Consider the following 27,999-nt stretch of genomic DNA (forward strand, 5'->3'; position numbering starts at 1 on the left):
ATTAGGCGGCTGATTGAAAGGGATTTCGGTCCCGACGTAAAAGGAGAAACGATTTACAGCTATTAGGCGGTTGGTAAGATAAGAACAAAAGATGGGGAATAACTCTGCAAAGAACATAGAGTTACCCAAAGGAACAACACTTAAAGTTATCGGTGAAAGTGGAAAACACTGGAGAGCGTTTGCAGCGTGGCTAACGGAGTCACAAAGTGAGACAGGACGTAAGCGATTAGATTCAGAGGGAATCTTGAACCAACGGGAAAAGAACACAAGGTTAATGAGCCAGGAGAAGGGCTGTTTGTAGAAGTTACCTGTTTGGATGTATTTGTGAATACAATGTGGTGGGGAAGGTTGAGTTTTGTGTTAGACGTAAGTTGAGTGTTCCAACCTGGAACTTGTATGTGTGGAACAACTTGTATGTTTGTATGGAGATAATGATGGGTCGTCATCGTCAATGTGAAGACTTTGGACGAGGTGAATTGCGCACACCAAATCTGGAGGAAGGACCATGATGACCGATTCTGCACGTGTTGTTAATTCAGTGATGGGAAAATGTCATTGAGAGAGTGTGTGTGTGTGTGTGTGTGTGTGTGTGTGTGTGTGTGTGTGTGTGTGTGTGTGTGTGTGTGTGTGTGTGTGTGTGTGTGTGTGTGTGTGTGTGTGTGTGTGTGTGTGTGAACTGGATGGGGAATTGAATAATTAAAACCACTTCAGCAGACAGTTTGTCAAATGGGATGTCAAATGGACCAACGTTCGGGTTTTCTCATGGTCCGATAAACTCTGTATGCTGTTTTGGCTTTGAACACTGTACGTGATAAATGGATGGTCTCCACGGAGCATCATTTTGATTTCAAATTGAAATTCAGTTCTGTTTCCACTTTGCATGTTTCGTAAGGCTGATCGACGTTACGGGTTCGTTTTTAACGTCAGTTTCAATTCTGGTTTCATTGTTGGGGTCATTAAGCATGTTTTATGCTTGACTTTCGTAAATCTGGGAAAAAAACTTATTTTATGGGGTTTTGCGAGTCACGTGACGTGCCATAGGATTTAACAGGCGTGCCGAAAGCACGAAATCGTCCCGTCGAAGGACAGCTTATCGTGAGGGTTTACGAAATAGATTAGCACATTTTACAAAATGGGACGCCCTTCATAGGATTCTGTAAAATTCCGATTTAAAACGAACGTATTTGAGATGTCGTCAAATATTTGTTCCGTGAGTTTGATGGTAAAAACCAACGCGCTGATAAGACGTATTGCTCATGTGAGTGCGTGATGACGTAATCACGCATGGGCCCAGCGCGCTTTGTCAAACTTGAAAGTGCAATTAACACCCTGCTGTGAACGTGCCTGCTTGTCGGAGCAATGTACAAGAATTTCTCGAGGCGGCTGATTTTGAATATGGTGGACAAACTAGATTTTAAAGAGATAGCTTTGTGGTAAAATTAATTAATAAGGACATTGACGTTTCAAAGGATCGCTCGATTTTGTGTTTCGAGGCGAGTGCACGCGCTATCGGTACATGGAAGCGACAATGCTTTGAAACAAGGCTGTAATATATATATATGTTTGTTCCGGTTGTTGTTGTTGTTGTTGTTGTTGTTGTTGTTGTTGTTGTTGTTGTTGTTGTTGTTGTTGTTGTTGTTGTTGTTGTTGTTGTTGTTGTTGTTGTTGTTGTTGTTGTTGTTGTTGTTGTTGTTGTTGATTGGGCTTCGTGACCGGAAGAGGAAAAGAGAAAAAAAAAAAAAGAGACGCGGAAGAGGCGCAGGACCGAGGGATTTAGGATGGATGGTGTTGTGGTAATGAAGTGCCGTACTGTGATTAGCGGCAACGGAGATTGGGCGGATGTGGCAGCACTGTGTATGGGGGTCGGTGGCTGGTGATGACTCGTATGCCGCGTGCTCCGTGGAGGGTCGTGCTGGAACAGTAATGGTATGTAGTATACTGTGTTAGGAATGGTGTACTCTGAGGAATGTAATTGGGATTAGAGTATGGAGTTTGCCTTCAGTATTATGTGTACAAGTTATTGTATTTTGTTATTCTTACCCTATGTATATTTATGTTGTTGTAGATATGCGTATGGGTTTTGTGAGAATAAAGCCGATCGAAAAGGTTTATTGTTGATTACTACAACAGATGGAAAGGAGGATTTAAATGCTTTGAACAAGGAACGGATTTTATTTAAAGTGGGTTTATCTTTTAGCCGCGTCTCGCGTAGTAAACGCCGGCTCTAAGAGTTCCGCGTTGTTCTTATTATTATTCTGGTGAAGACAAAACCTTTAGGACGTGGCTCTTGGACACATTTGTCCTAGTTTACATGTCAGACATCCAAGAACAAGGACGTTTGGTAGGCTACGCACTTATGAGGATAGCGGTGTTTTTGGGAAAAATTACGGGCGGGGCTCGTGCTGTTTGAACACGCAGCCATCGTGGGCCTTGACGAGGGAGCGTTTCGATTCTCTGCCTGTCAGGGTCGAGATGTTTGTTTGGAAGCGGACAGAAAGCATGTCTGTTGTCTTTATATGAGCCTCTATCTGTCAGGATAAATTCATTGGATTTGGGAAGTATAAGCGGAATTAAAGGGATGTAGAGGAATGGTTGCTGAGCAACGACATCGATCTGGAAGGAATGGAATTGGCTTTGCACTGCACTCACTGTTGACTACGATGAAACAGGGCAGGATTATGAATACGTGGCCAAAGCACATAGAGATTACACCGTCAAACGCTCTCTGATGACAACCAACCGATGGATCGGGGAAGGAAGGAGCGGCGGTGGAGGTGAAACAAGCCGCCAGAGAGCGCGAACTAATGAAGCACAGAGAAGGACTAACACCGTACATCTCAATGGCAGTTAGTAACGGACATAGTGCAGGGGAGTTAGGGAAGAATGGTGAACAGATTGAGATGCGCCCCAGAACCACAGGATGGGGCAACGAACACCAGAACACTTTACTGGCCGTCAGACAAGGAGATGGATGGAAGGTATGCTTGCCTGATCAAAATCCACAGTAGTGTACAGTAAGGTCTCTGGCCTTCACGTCCACTCACCACGCACCCAGAGCAACTTCCAGTCCTGCAAGCTCTAGTCATGGTGGGAGCCTCGTACGGAGGTATCATTTAAAAATAATCTTTTACACAAATACTTGTCATTATGTTGCAGTTGACTGCAGTGTTCAGTGCAGTGGCATGCTGTAAACCTTGTAGTAACGGAGACAGTGACAGAACCTTTGACGACACAATATGCAACTCCTGGTACTGACACTACTCCTTTGTGGGGGGGACCTATCACTAGGCAACACACTCAAGCCAAAGAAACCGTATACACCTCCGTGGCAAAGGGGGACGTCAGAAAATGCAGAAAAGACAGAAGTGGCTTGGCAGAACAAAACGCAAGACAAAACCCAGTGGGGGCACTTTGCACAAATAGGATTCATATGGGGTCAACACGCATCTCTAATTACCCAAGTTCCATGGGCCCCGAAAGAACCCTTTTGGAGTACAGTTGTGAAATCTTGTGAAAATACAGTAACCTCCCAGAGAAGAACACATTTCACTTATAGGTGTTTTCACCTATAAGGCTTGAAGCTCTCACGAGCGATCGAGTGGAACGCAAGGAGGGTTACGCAGGGTGGAGATCTATATTTCATGACTGGGGAGACTGGTTACTGTGCCTGGTAGGGGCAGCAATCCTAATCATCATGGGAATCATTTTTGGAGTATTTCTGATCAAACGTCTCATTTCCATTTGTCTAAAGAAATGCTGTGAAGCCTCACCCCTCACCCAGGCCATCATAATAATTAACAGCGAACTCATGGAGGAAGACCCCGAGGACCTCTGTATGGGGCCACAACCAGACCCGACCCCCACCAGCTGAGGAGCCAACAAGGTGTTCTGGCGGAGGGCGCCCTGGGGAAGACTCTTCCAGGTATTACTGATTACTCAACGAACTTTCAAGTGAAAAGGTAAGCCAAACATGGACTCATACATCTCACTACACACGAAGATACAGGAAGTTGTAACAAGAAAGAAAGGAAATCTACAAGTAAAATGCTGATGGAGGTTTATGATAGATGTGGCAGTGTTTTGACTAGCATATGCATAATCGTGGAAAATGGACAATACCAGATAGTGAAGGAATGTATGGAAAATACTTGTATGACCCTTATATGTAAATATGCATCTCATGAGACTCTTTTGTCTTCTAGCGCAAGTTGAGAAAGGAGCTTACACCATGCCTTGAGCGCTCACAGTGCTGCTCACCCATTAATACATTTGCATATTGTAAATATTATTGTTGTAATTAGTGTTGAGTATAATTGCCTAAATAATAATGTTGCTGTTAATATTGTATAGACTTGTAGTGCCTTTAATATTGTGTGGACTTAACATCAAATTTGTATATGACAACTTAATGGGAGACTTGTGGCAGTGGGCAAGATAAAAGGCAACAGAAGCTAACCTGAACCACCGGCAGTTGGGGACTTCTCATTTGGGGAATGTTGATGGCTATCCACGGCATTTGCAAATCCCGTTTGGCAGGCACGGGGGCCTAGGGGTAGCTGCTACAGGAACCAAATAGGGGTCCACTCGGTTGGTGAGTATCAGGTGTGGCTGGGTATGGTCAAAATATGACCAAGGAGGGAAACTGTTATGATGATATGCTAGGTGGTCATATTTTGGACCATTAGCTGTGTGTTAATCAGCTGTCGGGATTCTAACCTTGCTTGTAATTGTGTATTATTCAAACCTTGCTTTAAAATGTTGCTTTAAATGTATCATGCTGTTTTCACTATGTCTTTGATAACTCTTTATGGCTCTGCAGCTGCACAACAGCATGTCCTTGGGAAAACTGTGTATGCTGATATCCCACACATTCCTGTTCTTAGTCATCACCAGAGTTTCGCCTTTGCTATCAGCAGGTGCCAGTGTAGGGGTGTAGGAGTCTTAGAAAGTTATTAGTTTGCAAGATGAACTGTTGGGTTGCGAATCTGAGGATTGACTGATCCAACTTCCCTGAGGGCCCCTAGGGAGGGGGGAAAGAAGCCCACTGCCGCATTTATTTCTTTATTTCTTTATCCCTTAAGCACACACTTGTAGTCCACACCCATTTCTGCTTTTGTGTGATTATATATACAACTGTTTTGAAGTAAGAATCTCAATGTGGTCCGGGGGCACCTGACTGAAGGGCCTTTGGGCTGCATTCCGCATGCGTAGTGCCATCTTCTGAAATAAATCGTATCATTCGAAAACCCTCATTCGACTCTGTCATTACTCGGCCGAGTGAAGAGTCATAACAGAGTCTACGCGCGGTCTGTTCACTTATGATCGACACAGCCGCTCCCGTATCAACCTGAACCGTGATCGGCGTTTTGTTCACTTCGATTTCCACAGTCATCGGGCGTGCCGTCGCAGGGCCAATTGAAAACAGGCCCATCAACGGCTGCTGGTTCTGCCCCGGGTCGCCGAGGTCGCCTCGCACATCGCCGTCCATGACCTTAACGGTGGCCGACGCCCCACGGCACACACGCTTCAGATGACCCACCTTGTGACAATGTAAACACATGGTGCCTTTATACGGGCACACACGGCGCAGGTGTCAGCCTCCGCATCCCAAACACGTCCGCGGGGTCACCTCGCCGCTCGTGCGGCCGCGCGGCGACGTCCGGCCCGCACCGAAGGTCGTGCGTGCGTCCCGGGGCGCTCGCAACCCCGCGTGGGCCTCCGGGCCATCCGGCATGCTGTGGCCGGTGATGGCCCGAACATCTCGGCGCGTCTGCTCGACAGCTGTAGCAGTGCCGACCGCCGAGTCGAATGTAATGGCTTCACCCTTCAGCCGTAGAACTGCCAAAACCATCTTCGCATCTTGTAAACCAGCAATAAAACGATCTCTGAGCTGAGCTGGACGCTCCTCTGCCGTGAACTTGCAGGCCACGGAAGAATGCTTCACTCGGGCCACGAAATCAGCGACGCGCTCCTCCGTCCCTTTCCAGAGGTGATCAAACTGGTATCGAGTGAGCTGTAATGACTTCTCCGGCACCATGTGTGCATTCATCCTCCGCACAATGCCCTGAAATGACAGCCCGTTATCACCGGGCTTGTCCGGTGCCACCAAATTACTCAGCAGTCGATAATGTTCCGTCGATAGCGAGGCGAGCAAGATCGACTTCTGTTTGCTCTCATCGACCACTTCATTCGCGTGGAAATAGCATCCCAATTGTTCTAAAAACAATTCGAAGTCGCCTCCGACGAAAACGGGCACCTGTCCGTGCGCCGTGACTCGTCGATCAACCATCCTCGTCAGCCAACTGTGGTGTCCGAGGTACAGTGGAACATGGGAAGCAAGAGTGTTAGCAGCAACTCCGCTTTATTGCGCGTCCTGATGTACATTCCTGCCACCCCAAGCGGGCGAGTCATGATATACGAAAACCCAATCACGTGATACAGCACAGGTGTAAGAGTCGATTTCTGTGTCAAAATGCGAAAAAAGGCCGCCATTTTGGAAAAAATAGCCGCCGCTGGCCATTTTTGGGAGGAAAATTCTAAAAATCGGCGAGTGGGGTTTTTATCCATACTGGAAAGCTACGACGGGTAGCCAACTTGACTGGCACAAAAAAGTTGCAATATGAAACACCCTGTTGTATACCACTCCTTCCCAATGCCGTCTCCATGTGCTGCACAGCGAGTATCATTTGTACATATTTACTTCAGAATTACATTTGTACATATAAACTAAGTATCATTTGTACATATTTACCTCAGAAGTACATTTGTACATATTGTTACGGCTGTGGAAATTCGCAGAGCACCATATAGGTCCTGAGATCAGTTATGTCGATAAGTGTGTGTTCAGATAGATTTCCCCACCGATGTTTAACGGGCAATTATTCGTGTGCAGGGCTGTGAATCTTCAGTTAGCCGTTTCTCTTTTGCTATCGTTATTTTGGACCAACCGTTCACAACAACCACCTCCACCACCAACATCGCTCTCATGAACCGTTCACAACAACCACCTCCACCACGAACATCGCTCTCATCAACCGCTCCACAACAACCACGATCACCACATCCACCTTCTCTTCAACCGCCAACGTCTCCACAGACAACGAACAGCTGCCTTCAGAACAACCACCATAACCACAACCACACCACCCTCATGACCACCACAAAATGCCAGCCACACCACCATTACAACAACCACCGTAACCACCACCGCATTGCCACCTCGGCACACAGTTGCGAGAAGCCTGGCATTCATCGGGGGAAAGCAGACGACGGCCCCACCCCCCAACGAATAACATCTGCGCCGGCCAACGCAGCAGGAGAATAACCCAACACCAAGAGTTATAAAGCAACACTAGTTATGAAGAAAGGAAAAGAATGAGAAAGGCCCCGATTCGGCGAGGAAAACGCCCTTCTTCTGGAAGTTTCACGCGCGTGCTGGAAGAGCGGGGGGGCGAAAGGGAGGGGTGAGGCACCGTGGAAATAAAAGGGCGCACTGAATGCACGTCGAGGAGTCAGCTGCTGGAGGTTGTGAGTTGTGTGGAGGAGAGGAGAGAGTGTCGTGTCGGAGTTGTAGGCAGTGTGTGGAGCCGCGGTAGGGAGCTGGAGAGAGCAGAGCGTAGCAGAGCCAAGGCGCACGGCCTGCCGTACCGTGAGTCATTGGAGAGGGGACGTCGAGAGTCGCCCTAGCAAGTCACCACGAGGGTAAAGGTAGCCAGCCCGGTCGCACGGAGCCTTTGCGGTCTAAACGGCTCTGTGTTTATAAGTACCCCAAGGGGTCCAGTCTACCCCTCGTCTGTCCTGGGGTTTTTCCTTTGTTTCTTTTGCATGAACGTTGTGGCGCCATGTCCGTAAGTAGAACTGTCGATAAGTGACTGTACATAATAAATAGACGGTAGTAGCTCTTTGTCTTGCTCGCGTCTTGTCTCTACCCCCATTCACTGCATGGTTGAATACGTGCATTGTTTGCATGCATGACTGCATAACCGCATCTTTGACCGTATATGTGCATGTTTGGTTGTGAAATAAATGTGCTTGTTTAAATGTCACCCGTTCATTGCGTCCTTTTCCCTAATTGAACTGCCATATTGCGCTCGGAATATAGTTGGTTGTGAAATAACCGATAATAGAATCGGGTCCAACGGGGCCTCGCGATAACACCCCACTCGGTTATCCCAAAACAGAGCGAGCTGCTTAAGCGGCTTGTTTCCAAGCGGGCCTCATTGAGGTACAATCTCTCGGTAATCTACCCGAGCAATTAATTAGGTAAATTGAAGATTTGGCAATCGGATCCTGTAACGCGGTTAGAGTACGGACAAGGTTGTGGTGTGGTTAAAAACACACCCGTGGCTGGTTTTCGGCGTTGATCCGGAAAGCCGCAACTGGATTGTCCGTTCGGTGAGAAAAGCGGCCGCTATTGGTTTTGGTCGTTTGCACGCTATTGGTCATTCGCACGCCGGCGGGCAGGAATCTGTAACACTGGTGTTTCCGGAGTGAGATTCGAATCCATCCTGCCTCCAACCAAATTAATGGGAATTGGACCAAGGGTGTGTGGAGCGACCCTCCGTTCCCCCAAATTCTGAACTTTTAAAATTAATTCCGATACGCAAAATGGCATTTCAAGGCGAACGGGAGCAGGGGGTATTAGAGATAGATTTAGAAATGTTAGAATCCATGGTCGAGGACGCCATCGCCATACGGGTTGGACCCGTACCAGAAGGTTGGGAGATATGACGATCCAATGTATCTGGTTCTCCGTTTTATTATTATAACCGCACCACAAATAGTAGTCGTTGGGAGCGGCCTGTGCAGGAACTTTTCCGGCAAACAAACTCGGAGTCGCAAGATGGCGGCGCGGTCGCACCTCAGCGCGGCACGAGGCGTGAGTGGGCCACTATTAATAGCACAACAAGCCACACTGCACAGCGGGGGAAGCGCTCTCTCCCGCCGGTTCAAACCACGGGGGCATGGCAGGCGAGGCAGGGCGCCGGCAGTACATTGCAAACTGAATTGGCCAATGCACAGGAACGAATTTGGGAGCTGAATGAAGAATTAGTCAGCACAGTCGAGGAACTACGTGGGGAAACGACGCAAGTAGATTGGTTGCGTGGGTTTTTGTTACAAAAGGCGAGCGAACTGAATAAAATAATAGAAGAGGAGCAAATTAGTAATTCTCGGGATAGGAAGAGCTTGGAGGAAGAATGGAAAAAAAAGGTAGAAATGAAAAAATGTGAACACGATCGGGAATTGGAACTACTGAAGGAAGAGGTAAGATCAGGCAATCAGATAAGGGAGAGCCTGGAACAGAAGATAAAAAGAGGAGAGAAATATCTGGAGCAACGGAAGGAAGAATTGTTGGAAAAGCCAAGACAGATCAAAGAACTACAGGGAGAAATGAGGAAAGTAGAGGGGAGTACGCATGAGTTGGAACATGAGAAGAGCGAACTGAACGAAAGAATAGAGGAAGAGCGAATTAGTAACTCCCGGAATAGAGAGAACTTGGAAGAAGAATGGAAAACAAAGCTAAAAAAGGAAAAACGGAAACACGATTTGAAATTGCAACAACTGAAGAAAAAGATAAGATCAGGCGATCAGATAAGAGGAAGCTTAGAACAGAAGATAAAAAGAAGAGAGAAATATCTTTAAAAAAACTAAAGGAATACGGTAAGACAATGGACGAAATGAGGAAGGAAGACTGCAAAAGAGGTGCAAAGATAAGAGAGGAATTATGGGAAGAAGCGGATAAGAAACAAAAAGAACACGAATTGGAAATTGACCGACTAAAGGAGATGAGCAAGAGAATGGATGAAATAAGGAAGGAAGAATGTGAAAGAGGTGTGGAGACGAGAAAGGAATTAGAAAAGAAAGCTTCTGAGTTACGGAAACACCAAAACAAAGAGACGGGATTACAAAACGAGCTGAGGATGTTAAGAGAGGAATGAAAGACAACGGAGAATGAAACGTTAAGGAACCACACTGTGCAGATCGAACAGTTAGAAGCCAAAGCAAGGGTGGAGTGTGAGGAGGTGAGAGAGGAATTAGAAAAAAAAGCTTCTGAGTTACGGAAACACCAAAGCAGAGAGAGGGAATTACAAAACGAACTGAGGATGTTAAGAGAGGAAAGAACGAGAACGGAGAATGAAACGTTAAGGAACCACACTGTGGAGATTGAACAGCTGGAAACTAAGGCCAGATTAAAGAATGAGATGCAAGAAAGGGTATTGAAAGAAACGATGAGATTGGAGAAGGAAGAACAAGAGAGACAGTGGGCTAAGAAACAAAAAGAACAAGGAATGAAACAAAAAGAAAGACAAGAACAACTGAAGGAGAAAGCAAGGTTGAAGTACGCGGAGATAGTGAAAGAACGACGAATGAAACGGGAAAAGGAGATCGGCCAATTGAAGGTAACTATGAGATTGGAAAATGAAGAGCATGAGAGACAGTGGAGGAAGAAACAAAAAGGACAAGAACGACTAAAGGAGAGAGCAAGGTTGAAGTACGCGGAGATAGTGAAAGAACAAGGAATGAAACAGGAAAAGGAAATCAACAAAATGAAGGAAACTATGAGATTGGAGAATAAAGAACATGAGAGACGGTGGAGTAGAAAACAAAAAGAAAACGAGTTTGAAGTTAACCAACTCAAGGAAAGAGCAAAATTTGAGTCCACAGAGATGGAGAAGCTCCGGAAAGATAACGAACAGCTAAGGGGGCTCAGAGAGGAAGAACGACTCAAAAGGAGCCAGGAAGTAGAACAGCACAATAATAGGGGATGTGTGACATCACCACAGGGAGGAACGTTAGTGGTGCGGGACTTGATTGACATCACTCGTCGGATGAAGCAACAATTAGGGCAAACCCTGATAAAGGAGACACAAATCAAAATGGAGATAAGGGAAATAACAGACAACGAAGGAAATAGAAGTATTGCCAGAGACACGGGAGATAGACCGAGAGCGAAGCGGCCGCTATTGGTTAAACACGGTCGTTGACATGCCGGCGGGCGGGAATCTGTCACAATATAAACTAAATATCTTTTGTGCATATTTACTTCAGAAGTACATTTGTACATATAAACTAAATATCATTTGTCCATATTTACCTCAGAAGTACATTTGTACATATAAACTAAATATCATTTGTACATATTTACCTCAGAAGTGCATTTGTACATATAAAGTAAATATCATTTGTACATACTGTATTTATCTCAGAAGTACATTTGTACATATAAATTAAATATCATTTGTACATATTTACCTCACAAGATCATTTGTACATATTTTCCTCACAAGAACATTTGTACATATAAACTAAGTATCATTTGTACATATTTACCTCTCAAGAACATTTGTACATATAAACTAAATATCATTTGTACATATTTACCTCAGAAGTACATTTGTACATATAAACTAAATATCATTTATACATATTTACCTCAGAAGTACATTTGTACATATAAACTAAGTATCATTTGTACATATTTACCTCAGAAGTACATATAAACTAAATATCATTTGTACATATTTACCTCAGAAGTGTATTTGTACATATAAACTAAATATCATTTATACATATTTACCTCAGAAGTACATTTGTACATATAAACTAAATATCATTTATACATATTTACCTCAGAAGTACATATAAACTAAATATCATTTATACATATTTACCTCAGAAGTACATTTGTACATATAAACTAAATATCATTTATACATATTTACCTCAGAAGTACATATAAACTAAATATCATTTATACATATTTACCTCAGAAGTACATTTGTACATATAAACTAAATATCATTTGTACATATTTACCTCAGAAGTGTATTTGTACATATAAACTAAATATCATTTATACATATTTACCTCAGAAGTACATTTGTACATATAAACTAAATATCATTTGTACATATTTACCTCAGAAGTACATTTGTACATATAAACTAAATATTATTTCTACATATTTACCTCAGAAGTACATTTGTACATATAAACTAAATATCATTTATACATATTTACCTCAGAAGTACATTTGTACAAATAAATTAAATATCATTTATACATATTTACCTCAGAAGTACATTTGTACAAATAAACTAAATATCATTTATACATATTTACCTCAGAAGTACATTTGTACATATAAACTAAATATCATTTATACATATTTACCTCAGAAGTACATTTGTACAAATAAACTAAATATCATTTATACATATTTACCTCAGAAGTACATTTGTACATATAAACTAAATATCATTTATACATATTTACCTCAGAAGTACATTTGTACATATAAACTAAATATCATTTATACATATTGTTGTGGTTACCAAATTCGCAAACCACCATTCAGGTCCCTTAGGTGAGGTATCTCGGTAAGTACATGTGTAGTTAGGTCCAAACCCGTTGTCTAGTGGGAATACATGTCATTTATGCGTGCTGCGACTCTTCAGGATAGCCGTTTTTCTTTTACTATCTTTATTTTGGACCAACCGCCATGATTACAACCACAACGCCGCTTCACCACAACCGCCACGACCTTCACGTCACACCTCGCAGCCGTAGCATCGCCACCGTTCTTGCCCCGCTGTGGGTACCAGTGTTGGACTCATGCAGGGCGCGCGCCGAACAGCGTGTACAAAATCACGGATTTTGTGCTTCAAAAACGGATCAAAAACGACACACGCCCACTTTTTGCCGTCCAATCGGTGAGCGAGGGGTGATTTGGCCCCGCCTCCAGGACGATCGATATATGCAAATTTGTGGATCAAAAAGCCTTCACGCCCACTTTTTCTCGGGCCAATGGGGAGCGAGGTGAAAGGTCAAAGGGAGGGGGTCAAAGGCGAAGCTACGGGGGGATAAAAGGACCGTGTTCGTCAGTGTGGAGAGTCGGAGGGTCCAGAGGCGGAGAGTCGGAGAGTCGGAGAGTCGAGAGGCGGAGAGTAGGAGAGTCGGAAGCAGAGGGTCAAGACTTCGCGGGCGGTGGAGCTGCTCGTCGTGTGCGTTGGAGTTGGAACGGAAGGGACGAGCTGTGGAAAGGCGGCGACACCAGACGAGGGGGTGGTCGCGTCGTGCAGGGAGCTGCACCCGAGGGAGGCCGACAGCGCGACCTGGCCGAGGTGGAGACGCACACCAGGGATAATAAAGATCCTCTATACCCCGAGCATCAGCAACCCCCTCCTGTTTCCCCCCGCGCTGAGATAGTGCGACCAAGGGGGCCCCTTTCCCACCCCCTACCAGACACTGCCCGCGAGGCCCGCGGGGTTGGGGCGCCATCGCCGCTCCACGTCTCATCACCAGACGGGTAGGCGCGACCCGGTCTCGGCCTCAGGCCCACCTCATCCTTGAGGGTATTTCTTTTCCTTGGTTTTGGGTATGTGTTGTCGGCGCCGTCTGTGAAGTAGAATTGTATAAGTGTTGCCGTGTGCTCGGTAGTCGGTATTAGCTCTGCATTGTGTTTTCGCTTTTATATTTGCTTTTTGTGTAAATTGAATTGTGTTTTTTCTGTGTGCTTTTGGTGGAATTGTATATGTGTGCTTCCCGTGTGCCGCGAATAAATGTGCTTTGTGTTGAACTGTTTCCCGCTTCGCTTCGTCATTTCTCCCATTGAATCCTCATCTTGCTTCACGTAAAGGGTTGGTAGTGGGCTGAATACGCCCGATAATTAATCGAACCGTCGAGGTCGACGATAACACCCCTCGGTTATTCTGATAGTACGGAACGGGTCGCTTAAGTGGCCCGTGTCCGAAGTCGACCTGCGGCGAGGTGCGATCGCCCGGTCTACCCTCCGCGTGGGTACTTAGGTAGGTCGAATTTGGTGAGCAACCCTATCCCACGCGGGGGCTGATTGGCTCGATCGCGGTGAGACCGAAAGGTCCACCCGTGACTGGTTCCCGACGTTAGTCCGAGAGGGTCACGACTGGATTGTCCGTCCGGTGGGCGACGTGCCGCGATTCGAGTTACGTGGCCGTCAGCACGCCGGCGGGCGCGAAATACCGCAACACTGGTGTCAGGTCGTGCGATATAAACTCATCGCCCTCCTCGCGGCACTGGTATCGGAGAACAGGAAAACGGGCTCTCCTGTCTCCGGCTAAATTCACGGGAATCGGTCCAGGGGTGAGAGAAGCGACCCCCGATTCCCTCCAAATTACGAGCGAGTTAAATTAACCCTTCACGAGAAGCAAGATGGCGTCTCAAGGCGAGCGGGAGCCGGGGGTATTAGAAATGTATATGTGTAGTAATGTAGAATCCATGGTCCAGGATGGAATCCCCGTGCAGGAAATGTTGATTGTGCAGGAACATGAACTCCCCCAACTGAGCCCAGAGCCCCAAATGGGTGCGGCAGCGGCCGCGGTGTATGACACCTCCCCTTCCCCCCTCCACCAAAACCCTTCCCCGATCCCTGCCGAAACGGCTCACCCAAGCGCACCCGACATGGCCCAGCTATGCGCCATGCTGGCGGCAATGACAGCGAGAATGGATGCGAATACACAAAAAATGGATGCGAATACACAACAAATGAACGAAAAGATGGATGCGAATACACAACAAATAAACGAAAAGATGGATACAAATACAAACGAAATGAAAGGCATGAACGAAAAGATGGATACAAATACAAATGAAATGAAAAACGAAATGAACAAGCAAATAAACGGAATGGAAGCAAACATGAAAAAAGAAATGAAAGAGCTACGGGGTGAGACGCAGAACATGGGCCGATGCCTGCAGGCGGGCATGAAGGCCGTGACCAGGGAGCTGGGAATGGCGACTCCACGTGTGGGAGCAGGCGAGCTGGAAGGGGGTGCAACGGCTGACAGGCCCGCGGTGGAGGCGGGTGAAAAAATAATTCGGGGGGCGTGTTGGGCAAGGGTCGTGAAAGAGGAATCGACGGTGACCAAAAGGGAAAAATTAAATGGGGAGACCAAAACGTGTGAGACGAGACACGAGGTGACGACAAAGGAAATAATAATAGTTGAGACAAGGGAGGTAAAGGGTGAAGAGTTGGCAGTGACGGTAGCCGGGAAGGGAACGATAGAGGAGAGACTACACGATGAAGACGGGGTAAGTGACGTGCACACACACACGGAGGTAGTGGAGGATAATGGGGGTGAGCTGGCGGACTGGGTAGAGACCCAGTGCGAGCACCTGGATGGCCTCCTCCAGGAACGAGGGGAGGGAGTATGCCCCCTTGAGGCGAGTCACGACCAGGTGAGTTCGGTCGTGTTTTGCGAGGTTGAGGGGACGAGTGCTGTAGACGGGTGCACGGAGAGCTTGGGGGGTGTAGAGGCCCCGGAGACCCTTGTGGGGACACAAATCCCCAGTGTGGTTGTCCCTGTGTGTGTGGTGCAAGGTGTGAGTGCGTCCCCGTGTGTGGAAGCGACCCCGTGTGTGAGTGGTGTGGTGGCGATGGTGCCGGAGTGCGTGCTTCCCAGCACGCCGTGTGTGGATGAGGCACCGCGGGTTAGTGCCCCCGCGTGTGTGGATGAAACGGCCAGTGTGAGTGAGGCACCGCGGGTTAGTGCCCCCGCGTGTGTGGGTGAGGCACCGTGTGTGGATGAGGCACCGCGGTTGAGTGCCCCCGCGTGTGTGGATGAGGCACAAAGTGCGAGTGAGGCACCGCGGGTGAGTGCCCCCACACGCGTGAGTGAACGGCCGTGTGCAAGGTCGCTGTGTGCAAGGGAGACCGTGTGTGTGAGAGAGCGGTATGTGAGGGAGATGTCGGTTGGCATGCGGGAGCACGCAGCCGCGTCTCCCGGTGTGAGTTTGATGGAGTGGACTGTGTGCGTCGTAACACGCAGGTGTGCGTGGGTTGAATGGCGACGACGAAGGCGACAGAGGAGAGAAAGCCGGGTAGCGGCTGTAGTTGTTTCGGGGACCGTGCCAGGTTCACCCAGCAGTGAGCACGCGGTTCGTGCTGTGCAACGCACGAGACCACCACGTGCTCGCTTGCGAGAGTGAAGTCCCGGCCCGGAAACGCCAGCGGTGGATTTGCCGATCCCGCGGACGGACAGAGTTTAGGCAGGATAACGGATTTGGACCGGACGGGTTCTCCACGCGATCGTGTGTGTTAAGCTCCAACGGGCAAAGCACATGTGTTCGCGTGGGGAACCCCTCGAGACGTGGGGCTTGTTTTTTTTTTTATGCGCACGGTGACGCCATGGCTGCACGTGGGGTTGGAATCCGGCAGGAGGGGTATCTCTGCCGGATGGTCCCGTCCAAGGAGGGACGAGGAACACGTGCAGCTGCATGACGTCACAGGCAGGTGTAAAGTGCGCGAGTTGCCGCGCAGGTGCTGCGCATGGAAAAAAAAAAAAAAAAGGCAAGCCTCACTTTCGGGTGCACAGGATTCCTGGGCAAGGGGTGAAAGACCCCCTTACCGGGGCACAGGATGGAAACTAGCTGGGGGGAAGGGTTAGCTTAGTTAGACCGACTTCATGGGGCAGGAGTAAGTCCTCATGGAGTCCGTGGAATGGATTAGTTAGAGGGATTATAGCGAGATTTAGGTTGGGAAATTGATTTTTGGGATATTTTGAGGACAGTGACAGACTTGTGAATGTGCAGAGGGGACGTAGCTTAGCTACGTAGTGTTAAAAGGAACGTGCTGTAGTTTAAGGGACGACGTGGGAGCACGAGTTAGTTAGGGGATGTAGTTAGAAGGATGGCAGAGTTCAGCGGTGTGTGTGTTGAAGAGTAGTTGGTGAGTTGTGAGGTGAGTACTTGGCGAGTGAGTGAGGCCAGCGGGTCTGTGTGTATGGAGCGAATGGGGAATGCATGGTGCGATGAGTGATTGGGGGGAGGAGTGACTCCCGCCCAAGGGACCCCGGGGTCAGTGTAGAGTGAGTTAGCTGGGTTAGTCAAATTGAAAAATGGAGGTCGTTTTGTTGTTGGTGGGAAAGTAGGCTCGAGACCCATTTGGAGGGGTGCAGGAGCCCTGTTGACGGGCTTGGGAGCGTGGCTGCGAAAGGTGAGTATCGCTGAGTGGGTACCCCGGGCACCAGGCTAGTCGGCCGTGGTAGGCCAAGGGCCCATGGGGGGCCGGGATAGCGTAGTGGGCACGGGTGCGCCTGCTTGGTGCGGGGGCCCGGGGCGCCATTTGCCGCGTGGGCAGTGTTGTGGGCAAGGGTGACCCTCGGAAAGGGGCCTGGGAAGCCAGCCTGCCACGTGTGCGTTTCAGGGGAGGTGCCATGGGGGGCACTCCCCGGTGTTCGGGAGCTGGTAGGCTCGGAGGCAGTGTAGTGCCCGGGGGTGCCATAGCGGGAGATTCGGCAGAGGGTCGTGCCTGCCAAAGGGAGCCACGTGTCCTAGCCAGGAGACCGTGTGAGGGCACGGAGAGAAAATTGGGGGGCGAGGCCCGAAATTGTGAGGACACCAACACAGGCGACGGGAATCTGGGTTTATAGAACCAATAGTTTAAGCGAGAGGCGCTTGTTGAAAGCCCCGGGGTAGTTTAACAGTTAAATGGTTAGGGTAGATTAGGAGATGTACCCCTCCGCACCATCCATCCCCTCGCTGTCGTTGTGGGCCGCTGGACCCACTTGGTGTTAAGATCGCCGAACTCTGGGGAGGCCATTCTGAGGCTTCGTTGGGCCTCGACGCAGGACGTTAGCTCTCCCTTATTCCCCTCCGGGAAGGGAACGTAGGGGTTGGGAGTAGGCTAGGTGACAGGATAGGGTAGCCGAACAAGGACGATAAAGGGGGTTAGGGGACGATTTATAGTGGGGGAGTAAAAATAAAAACAACAAAAAAATAAGTTGGGGCTAAATTGGGGTTTGACAAATTAAGGGAGTGGGTATGTACAGTGACAGGCAAAGGCGATAGGTTGGGAGGGAGACAGGTAGGTAGGTCCGAGCCCGCCTTCCAAGTGGCCAGCACCACCGCACTCCCTCCACCAACTTCCACTGACGGCAAAAGCTGGCCAGCTTCATCTGCTGGCTGTGTGCTGCAAGGCCTGTGCCGGCCGGATCATCTGCAGCTGTGGTACTTCAAGGCCTGTGCCGGCCAGTTCATCTGCCGGCTGTGTTTGCCTGCAGCGGCCTTCTTCTGCGGGCTGTGTTTGCCTGCTCACCTTTGCCATGCCATGCCCACTGCCCAGGTTCACCAGCCCCGTTCAATTTTTGCTTTGCCCCCCCCCCCTGTTCATTGCCATGTGCGCCAGGATCAAGGCAACAGTTTGCAAGCTGCGAGAACTGCCCTGTTGGCAGCGACAACACGGGCCTGCAGTGGCGGCCCGTGCACCGTGTTTGTGTTCATGCATCCATTCGTTGTGCTCATTGCGTGTGCCACTTGAGCTGGCACGGAGACTGCGTTTGTGCAGCCCATGCACCGTTGTGGTTCACTGCGTTCAGTTCAAAAGGGAAGGCCTTGGACTGCGTGTGAGCAGCCAGCCACGTTCCCTGTCACCTGCATTGTTTGAGCCAGAGACTGCATGCGGGCAGCCTGGCTCCCTGCTAACTGCTTTTCTTTTGCAGAGTTCAATGATCCTGGGCCATGGTTTAGTGTAAAATTTGTAAGTTAAGGTTAAGATGTACTGTAAATATGAGTGCGCCCCCGGCATGTATGTCTTAGCGCCGGCAATTTTATTTAAGTCGTCCGTGTGAGTGAGTTTGTTTAGATAGTTACGCAGCCCTCAGGTTATTTATTTTGGGGACACGAATACCATGAATGTCGCACTCAGGGATCCGTAGGTAAAATGTACTTGGGGAAAACTACACATGATGGCACACGAAAATTTGACGACTCGGGACGAGTCTGTAAAAAGGGGAGGGGGTAGTGTTGTGGTTACCAAATTCGCAAACCACCATTCAGGTCCCTTAGGTGAGGTATCTCGGTAAGTACATGTGTAGTTAGGTCCAAACCCGTTGTCTAGTGGGAATACATGTCATTTATGCGTGCTGCGACTCTTCAGGATAGCCGTTTTTCTTTTACTATCTTTATTTTGGACCAACCGCCATGATTACAACCACAACGCCGCTTCACCACAACCGCCACGACCTTCACGTCACACCTCGCATCCGTAGCATCGCCACCGTTCTTGCCCCGCTGTGGGTACCGGTGTTGGACTCGTGCAGGGCGCGCGCCGAACAGCGTGTACAAAATCACGGATTTTGTGCTTCAAAAACGGATCAAAAACGACACACGCCCACTTTTTGCCGTCCAATCGGTGAGCGAGGGGCGATTTGGCCCCGCCTCCAGGACCATCGATATATGCAAATTTGTGGATCAAAAAGCCTTCACGCCCACTTTTTCTCGGGCCAATGGGGAGCGAGGTGAAAGGTCAAAGGGAGGGGGTCAAAGGCGAAGCTACGGGGGGATAAAAGGACCGTGTTTGTCAGTGTGGAGAGTCGGAGGGTCCAGAGGCGGAGAGTCGAGAGGCGGAGAGTAGGAGAGTCGGAAGCAGAGGGTCAAGACTTCGCGGGCGGTGGAGCTGCTCGTCGTGTGCGTTGGAGTCGGAACGGAAGGGACGAGCTGTGGAAAGGCGGCGACACCAGACGAGGGGGTGCTCGCGTCGTGCAGGGAGCTGCACCCGAGGGAGGCCGACAGCGCGACCTGGCCGAGGTGGAGACGCACACCAGGGATAATAAAGATCCTCTATACCCCGAGCATCAGCAACCCCCTCCTGTTTCCCCCCGCGCTGAGATAGTGCGACCAAGGGGGCCCCTTTCCCACCCCCTACCAGACACTGCCAGCGAGGCCCGCGGGGTTGGGGCGCCATCGCCGCTCCGCGTCTCATCACCAGACGGGTAGGCGCGACCCGGTCTCGGCCTCAGGCCTGCCTCATCCTTGAGGGTATTTCTTTTCCTTGGTTTTGGGTATGTGTTGTCGGCGCCGTCTGTGAAGTAGAATTGTATAAGTGTTGCCGTGTGCTCGGTAGTCGGTATTAGCTCTGCATTGTGTTTTCGCTTTTATATTTGCTTTTTGTGTAAATTGAATTGTGTTTTTTCTGTGTGCTTTTGGTGGAATTGTATATGTGTGCTTCCCGTGTGCCGCGAATAAATGTGCTTTGTGTTGAACTGTTTCCCGCTTCGCTTCGTCATTTCTCCCATTGAATCCTCATCTTGCTTCACGTAAAGGGTTGGTAGTGGGCTGAATATGCCCGATAATTAATCGAACCGTCGAGGTCGACGATAACACCCCTCGGTTATTCTGATAGTACGGAACGGGTCGCTTAAGTGGCCCGTGTTCGAAGTCGACCTGCGGCGAGGTGCGATCGCCCGGTCTACCCTCCGCGTGGGTACTTAGGTAGGTCGAATTTGGCGAGCAACCCTATCCCACGCGGGGGCTGATTGGCTCGATCGCGGTGAGACCGAAAGCAACAATATTGTTACGGATTCGTGCCCGCCGGCGTGCGGACGGCCACGTAACTCGAATCGCGGCACGTCGCCCACCGGACGGACAATCCAGTCGTGACCCTCTCGGACTAACGCCGGGAACCAGTCACGGGTGGACCTTTCGGTCTCACCGCGATCGAGCCAATCGGCCCCCGCGTGTGATAGGGTTGCTCGCCAAATTCGACCTACCTAAGTACCCACACGGAGGGTAGACCGGGCGATCGCACCTCGCCGCAGGTCGACTTCGGACACGGGCCACTTAAGCGACCCGTTCCGTACTATCGGGATAACCGAGCGGTGTTATCGTCGGCCTCGACGGTTCGATTAATTATCGGGCGTATTCAGCCCACTACCAACCCTTTACGTGAAGCAAGATGAGGATTCAATGAGAGAAATGACGAAGCGAAGCAGGAAACAGTTCAACATAAAGCACATTTATTCGCGATGAACGGAAAGCACACATATACAATTCCACCAAAAGCACACAGAAAAGAAAAACACAATTCCATTTACACAAAAAGCAAATATAAAAGCGAAAACACAATGCAGATCTAATACCGATTACGCGAGCACACGACAACACTTATACAATTTTACTTCACAGACGGCGCCGACAACACACATTCCCAAAGCAAAGAAAAGAGAACCACCCTCCAGGATGAGGGGGTAGGCGGGCCTGGGGCCGAGACCGTGTCGGGCCTACCCGTCTGGTGATGAGACGCGGAGCGGCGGTGGTGCCTCAACTCCGCGGGCCTCGCGGACAGTGTCTGGTAGGGGTGTGAAGGGGGCCCCCTTTGTCGCACTATCTCAGCGTGGGGGAAACAGGAGGGGGTTGCTGATGCTCGGGGTATAGAGGATATAACCCTGTCTCGGGTCCCGCGGCGAGCGTCTCCTCCTCCACCTCTGTCGCGTTGCTGGCCTCTCTGGTGTGCAGCTCCCGGCACCGACGCGAGCACCCCCTCGTCTGCCTTCGCCGCCGCCGCCTCTCCACAGCTCCGTCCTCTTCACTCCGACTCCGCGAACTCCCAACTGCACACTCTCCAACGCACCGCCCGCGACGACTCTGTTTCCGACTCTCCTACTCTCCGACTCTCCGCCTCTCCTACCCTTCTACTCTCCGACTCTCCTACTCTCTTGACTGACGAACGCAGCTGCTTATATAAGCCCCGTGGCTTCGCCTTTGACCCCTGCCTTCGACCTTTCACCTCGCTCCCCATTGGCCCGAGAAAAAGTGGGCGTGAATGCTTTTTGATCCATGAATTTGCATATAGCGACCGCCCTCCAACGCCCTGGAGGCGGGGCCAAATCGCCCCTCGCTCACCGATTGGACGGAACAAAAGTGGGCGTGAGTCGTTTTTGATCCGTTTTTCTGCGGAAAGTCCGTGGTTTTGTACACGCTGTTCGGCGCGCGCCCTGCACGAGTCCAATACCGGTACCCACAAGCGGCGCAAGAACGGTGGCGATGCGACGGTTGCGAGGTGTGACGGTAAAGGTCGTGGCTGTTGTGGTGAAGTGGCGTTGTGGTGGGTGGTTGATGTTGTGATGACTGTTGAGACGTGGTTGGTGGTGGTAATAATGGCGGTTGGTCCAAAATAAAGATAGTAAAAGAAAAACGGCTATCCTGAAGAGTCGCAGCCAGCATGAATGACATTTATTCCCTCTAGACCACGGGTTTGGGCCTAACTACACATATACTTACCGAGATATCTCACCTAAGGGACCTGAATGGTGGTGTGCGAATTTCGTCAACCACAACAATATTTACCTCAGAAGTACATTTGTACAAATAAACTAAATATCATTTATACATATTTACCTCAGAAGTACATTTGTACAAATAAACTAAATATCATTTATACATATTTACCTCAGAAGTACATTTGTACATATAAACTAAATATCATTTATACATATTTACCTCAGAAGTACATTTGTACAAATAAACTAAATATCATTTATACATATTTACCTCAGAAGTACATTTGTACATATAAACTAAATATCATTTATACATATTTACCTCAGAAGTACATTTTTACAAATAAACTAAATATCATTTATACATATTTACCTCAGAAGTACATTTGTACAAATAAACTAAATATCATTTATACATATTTACCTCAGAAGTACATTTGTACATATAAACTAAATATCATTTATACATATTTACCTCAGAAGTACATTTGTACATATAAACTAAATATCATTTGTACATATTTACCTCAGAAGTACATTTGTACATATAAACTAAATATCATTTATACATATTTACCTCAGAAGTACATTTGTACATATAAACTAAGTATCATTTGTACATATTTACCTCAGAAGTACATATAAACTAAATATCATTTGTACATATTTACCTCAGAAGTACATTTGTACATATAAACTAAATATCATTTATACATATTTACCTCAGAAGTACATTTGTACCTATAAACTCAGTATCATTTGTACATATTTACCTCAGAAGTACATATAAACGAAATATCATTTGTACATATTTACCTCAGAAGTGCATTTGTACATATAAACTAAATATTATTTGTACATATTTACCTTAGGAAATACATTTGTACATATAAACTAAATATCATTTATACATATTTACCTCAGAAGTACATTTGTACATATAAACTAAATATCATTTATACATATTTACCTCAGAAGTACATTTGTACATATAAACTAAATATCATTTATACATATTTACCTCAGAAGTACATTTGTACATATAAACTAAATATCATTTATACATATTTACCTCAGAAGTACATTTGTACATATAAACTAAATATCATTTATACATATTTACCTCAGAAGTACATTTGTACAAATAAACTAAATATCATTTATACATATTTACCTCAGAAGTACATTTGTACATATAAACTAAATATCATTTGTACATATTTACCTCAGAAGTACATTTGTACATATAAACTAAATATCATTTATACATATTTACCTCAGAAGTACATTTGTACATATAAACTAAGTATCATTTGTACATATTTACCTCAGAAGTACATATAAACTAAATATCATTTGTACATATTTACCTCAGAAGTGCATTTGTACATATAAACTAAATATCATTTGTACATATTTACCTTAGGAAGTACATTTGTACATATAAACTAAATATCATTTATACATATTTACCTCAGAAGTACATTTGTACATATAAACTAAATATCATTTATACATATTTACCTCAGAAGTACATTTGTACAAATAAACTAAATATCATTTATACATATTTACCTCAGAAGTACATTTGTACATATAAACTAAATATCATTTATACATATTTACCTCAGAAGTACATTTGTACATATAAACTAAATATCATTTATACATATTTACCTCAGAAGTACATTTGTACAAATAAACTAAATATCATTTATACATATTTACCTCAGAAGTCACTACTTCCTCCCAATTCCACCTCTGTGTGCTGCACGGCGGCATCGCCGCTGAAGGAATATAAAATAAAATAAAATAAAATAAACGTTTTCGTGTACGTTTAAGCTGAACATGTCCATTTTCCCTTTTACCGCCTACTCATCGCATCAGACTGATTTTGTTACTCAAGTTGAAATGAACATCTGAAACAAGAATCGTGGGTTTGATGTTAATTGAAAAGTTTGTAGTTGGAGTAACGTTAAACATATCTTGTATTTCCAGGGAATCGACACACTTCGTTCAAGGATTCAAGATATCGGGATGAGGTTCGTGCCGAAGAGAGGGTCGGTAAGAACGGGAGGAGGAACCGAACGGGGTATTACTTCGTCAGTTTGTGTGAGAGTCATGGACAGAGACCTCCCGATCTGCACACACGATCAAGGCTCCTCGGATTCTAAGTCGGGCTCTGATGGAGGGAACAGAGTGGGTCTTGGAGGGGATGCTGGGATCTACGGGTTCAGGATCCTGGACGTTCAGAATCTTCAGGATGGAGGGGAGGGAATGGAGCCGGAATCAGGTAACACGGTCATCTTGCATGGAGATGTTTGCTCATCTCAGACTCAACACCATCGATTGATAACGTTCGTTAAGAACGGAAGAAATTGAGAAAAGAGCATTCAGGTGGTCAGGAGGGTAATGTCCTCAAATCCAATCGAATTCTTCCCTCTTCTTCTTCTGTCCTTCTTCTTCCTCCTTCCTTCTTCTTCCTCCTTCTTCCTTCCTTTTCCTCCTTCCTTCTTCTTCTTCCTCCTTCCTTCTCCTCCTTCCTTCCTCTTCCTCCTTCCCTCCTCCTTCCTCTTCTTCTTCCTCTTTCTCTTCCTCTTTCTCTTCCTCTTCCTCTTCCTCTTACTCTTCCTCACGTTATCAGAGCCGCGAGGTTGTATAAACACCACGAACCCAAACTCATCGGTTACAGCAAAATACAAAAAATATAGTAAACAAGCTCAGATGAGCTAAGATCCTCGTCCTCATAATGATAATGTCATAAAAACGAATATGACGTCATTGTGATGTATCAGGTTTGCGATAAATTATCTGTGCTAATGCCCGGCTTGATTCCCGCAAACAAAATTGAAACAGCTTGCCTAGTTTCGGAGATAATGGTATAGGCGATTTCCATTAGCGACGATATTATGACGTCAACTTTTTTTCTAGGAAGAATTTCCAAAATCGGAGATGGTTACTGCCTGCGCGTGGGCTTTCTGCATATACATGGCAAGTTTCACGAAGATCCGATGAAAACTCTGGGTTGTGAAACAAAAAAGTCAAAAAATAGGAATGACGTCCAAAAAGTTGATATGACGTCATAGTGATATCATATGTGTGGTAATTCATCTCTGCTAATGCCCTGTTCGATTCCCCCAAACAGGATTCAAAAAGCTTGCCTCGTTTCGGAGATCATTTTTAGGCGATTTCCATTAGCGGAGATATTTTGACGTCATAACTTTTTTTTTCTAGGAGGAATTTTCAAAATCGGAGATTGTTACTGTCTGCGCAGGGTATTTTTACATATATATGCCAAGTTTAAGGAAGTTTCGATGAAAACTGTAGGCTGTGAAACAAAAAAGTCCACAAGAACAACAACGCATGTAAGACTTAGAGATCCTCCACGAGGATCTAAAAATGCCAGGGACTTCATACTGTTCACCCGGTTTCCCTTTTTTTATAACCAGGTTTCTTCAATACAGAATATATCCGGTTTGGATGTGAAATCGCTGATGTATTTAATAAACTCTGGCCCATGAGCAGCTAAGCTTTTTGCATTTCATTGGATAATTTTAATGGATCAGCAGGGGAATCCTGAGACCGTTTGGAATCTGACCCTCTGCGTGTTTGGCCTCATTGACTGAATATTTTATTAATTATCTTGGAAGAAAACCCCACCCAGCCCGAATGTTTGATGGCTGCAGCGGATATAATATTGATTTTTTACTTGAACTGTACAATTTACTACTTCGGTGATAAAACCAATGAACCCCATTTTTAACCAGTCTCGATGTCTCGGTTAATCGATCTCGGTTAATAAAACCAGTCTCGATGTCCGTACATACGTCCCCATTTTTTTCGTCCGATTTTCTTGATATTTGGTATGTGGGTAGATGTCGATGAGGGATGCACGACGGCTTGACCTGTGACCCGATTGAAGGTCAAGGTCAACGTCAAGGTCACTCCAAAGTTGCGAAATCGTACATTTTCAAAATCTATCTCCTCTGCCGTTTATAATCCGATCTTCGAAATTCCTTCGAATTCTGATAATATGGAACAATATCTAAATTTGTTCTGGCTGGTTTTTTGAAGTTCGTCCTGGTTATTGAGTCACGTGTCTTCAAATTTGGAAAAATCGTCGATGTGATACGGTCAAAAAAAAATTCGCCCGATCTTGATGAAAGTTGATATGTAGGTAGGGGTCGATGAGTGATGCACGACGGTATGACTATTGACACGATTGAAGGTCAAGGTCAAGGTCAAGGCCACTCCAAAGTTGCGAAATCGTCCATTTTCAAAATCTATCTCCTCTGCCGTTTGTGATCCGATCTTCAAAATATCTTCGGATTTTGATTATATGGAACAATATCTAAATTTGGTCAGGCCGGTTTTTTAAAATCTGTCCTGGTTATCGAGTCACGTGTCTTCAAAGTTGGAAAAATCGTCTATGTGATACGGTCAAAAAAATTTCGCCCGATCTTGATGAAACTTGGTATGTAGGTAGGGGTTCATGAGTGATGCACGACGGTATGACTTTAGACACGATTGAAGGTCAAGGTCAAGGTCACTCCAAAGTTGAAAAATCAGCTAATTTCAACATTACCTCCACCATCTATTATCCGATCTCGGCGGAATTTCCAACGGATTATGATAGTAGGGTACAATATCTGAACCTGGTCGGGTCGTATTTTTCGAATTTGTCCTCGTTTGAGTCGCGTGACTTCATAGTTGGCAAATTGTCATGTGGCCGATCTGTGCAGTACCTAAGAAAACACTGCCTTGAAATTCAAGATCTCCGGTGATCTAAACTACAAAACTTTGCGGTGCTTCAGAGATGACCGTCACCCCCAACCGGGGGTAATTTTTGTAATATTCATATCCACATCGGTGACTGCACTATGTTTGGAATTCTGTATGTTTCGTCTCACGCTGAACTCCCACCGATATAGTTAGTACGTTAACCGGGCCCTCAGTTTTGATTTACTGGGGTCTTAATGTCCTAACTACGTTTACTGGGGTCTTCATTTTGGGGACCATCAGAATAGCCTCAGCATAAGACAGTTTCTTCTGCGCCTTCACCTGTTTGATCTGGACAGCTCTTTAGAATTTGGGACATCCTCTGAAGGACATTAGCACATTTAGCCACTCACCACAATAAACTATTTTATTAATCGTCCCCATCACGATTGTCACAAGACATTTTTTTCCTCACTGGTGCAGCTTGCGTATTCGAAATGCGAGCGCTCCATTACATTTGCTGCAGCGTTGTTTACCCTACACTCCCTACAGGCTGGAGAAGCCAGCGGGTAATATCTGCAGGTATACCTAACTGTGTGTGCAGTTAGGTAATAGGTAATATGTGTGTGAGAAGCAGGTAATATCTGCAGGTATACCTAACTTTTGGCACTTGTAACATCTTAAGGGGCTGGAATGTATTCCCGTGCAGTAAAGGCTTGATACCTCAGGAAAACTTTTGGGGGAAGGACTGGGTTGCCGAAGGACAAAACTACCAAGGTGGTATTGACTTTGACCTCATCTCTGACCATGGTGAGATGGTGGGCGTCAACAACTCCCATCTCTGCTAAATGGTTCTTGATGTCGTCAATTTCAATGGAGGGATCAATCCCGTAAATGACTCCTCAACTCTCAATCAGAGACTGAGGATCTGACACGAGACTGGGACGTCGCCAAAATACGAGGCTCGAATCACCGTCTCCCATTGGGCGACTGATTTACACTCAATGAAAAGGTTGCCGGACCTGAGCTTTTTGGCACTGGACACGTCTCCAAATTATTTTTTAATCATTGCAGCCATTTTGTTTGGGTTGTCGGGGCTTCAGGGTTTAGAGCCATCAGAGGCCGAAACTATGACCAATAGTTTGGCATGGTGCTCATCAGAGATAGAGGCGACCTGAACCGCTTTGGGACCCCACCGACTCATCGCTGCACCGACTCATCGGTACTCTTCCGTCGTGGTCTGCCC

At 46.8% G+C, this 27,999-nt stretch overlaps 1 protein-coding gene and 1 long non-coding RNA gene across 9 annotated transcripts in view; one reads left to right on the forward strand and one right to left on the reverse strand.

Moving 5' to 3' along the window:
- LOC147009934 (uncharacterized) overlaps positions 1-23,974 on the reverse strand; it is a 37,822-nt gene extending 13,848 nt beyond the window's left edge. The window contains exon 1 of the long non-coding RNA XR_015053079.1: positions 23,763-23,974. This is a non-coding gene — a long non-coding RNA (uncharacterized LOC147009934). The remainder of the gene's footprint in view (positions 1-23,762) is intronic.
- LOC147009933 (uncharacterized) overlaps positions 1-27,999 on the forward strand; it is a 115,832-nt gene that overhangs the window by 64,011 nt on the left and 23,822 nt on the right. For 2 of the 8 annotated variants that reach the window (XM_085863249.1, XM_085863235.1), the window contains one exon: positions 24,033-24,098. In XM_085863249.1, the coding sequence (XP_085719375.1) occupies positions 24,033-24,098 (66 nt within the window). The other 6 variants (XM_085863242.1, XM_085863240.1, XM_085863243.1 and 3 more) reach the window with 6 other exon arrangements.

Source organism: Eptatretus burgeri, chromosome 17 (assembly GCF_056783735.1).
Source record: "Eptatretus burgeri isolate ZD-2024b chromosome 17, Ebu_testis_v1, whole genome shotgun sequence".
NCBI lineage: Eukaryota > Metazoa > Chordata > Myxini > Myxiniformes > Myxinidae > Eptatretus > Eptatretus burgeri.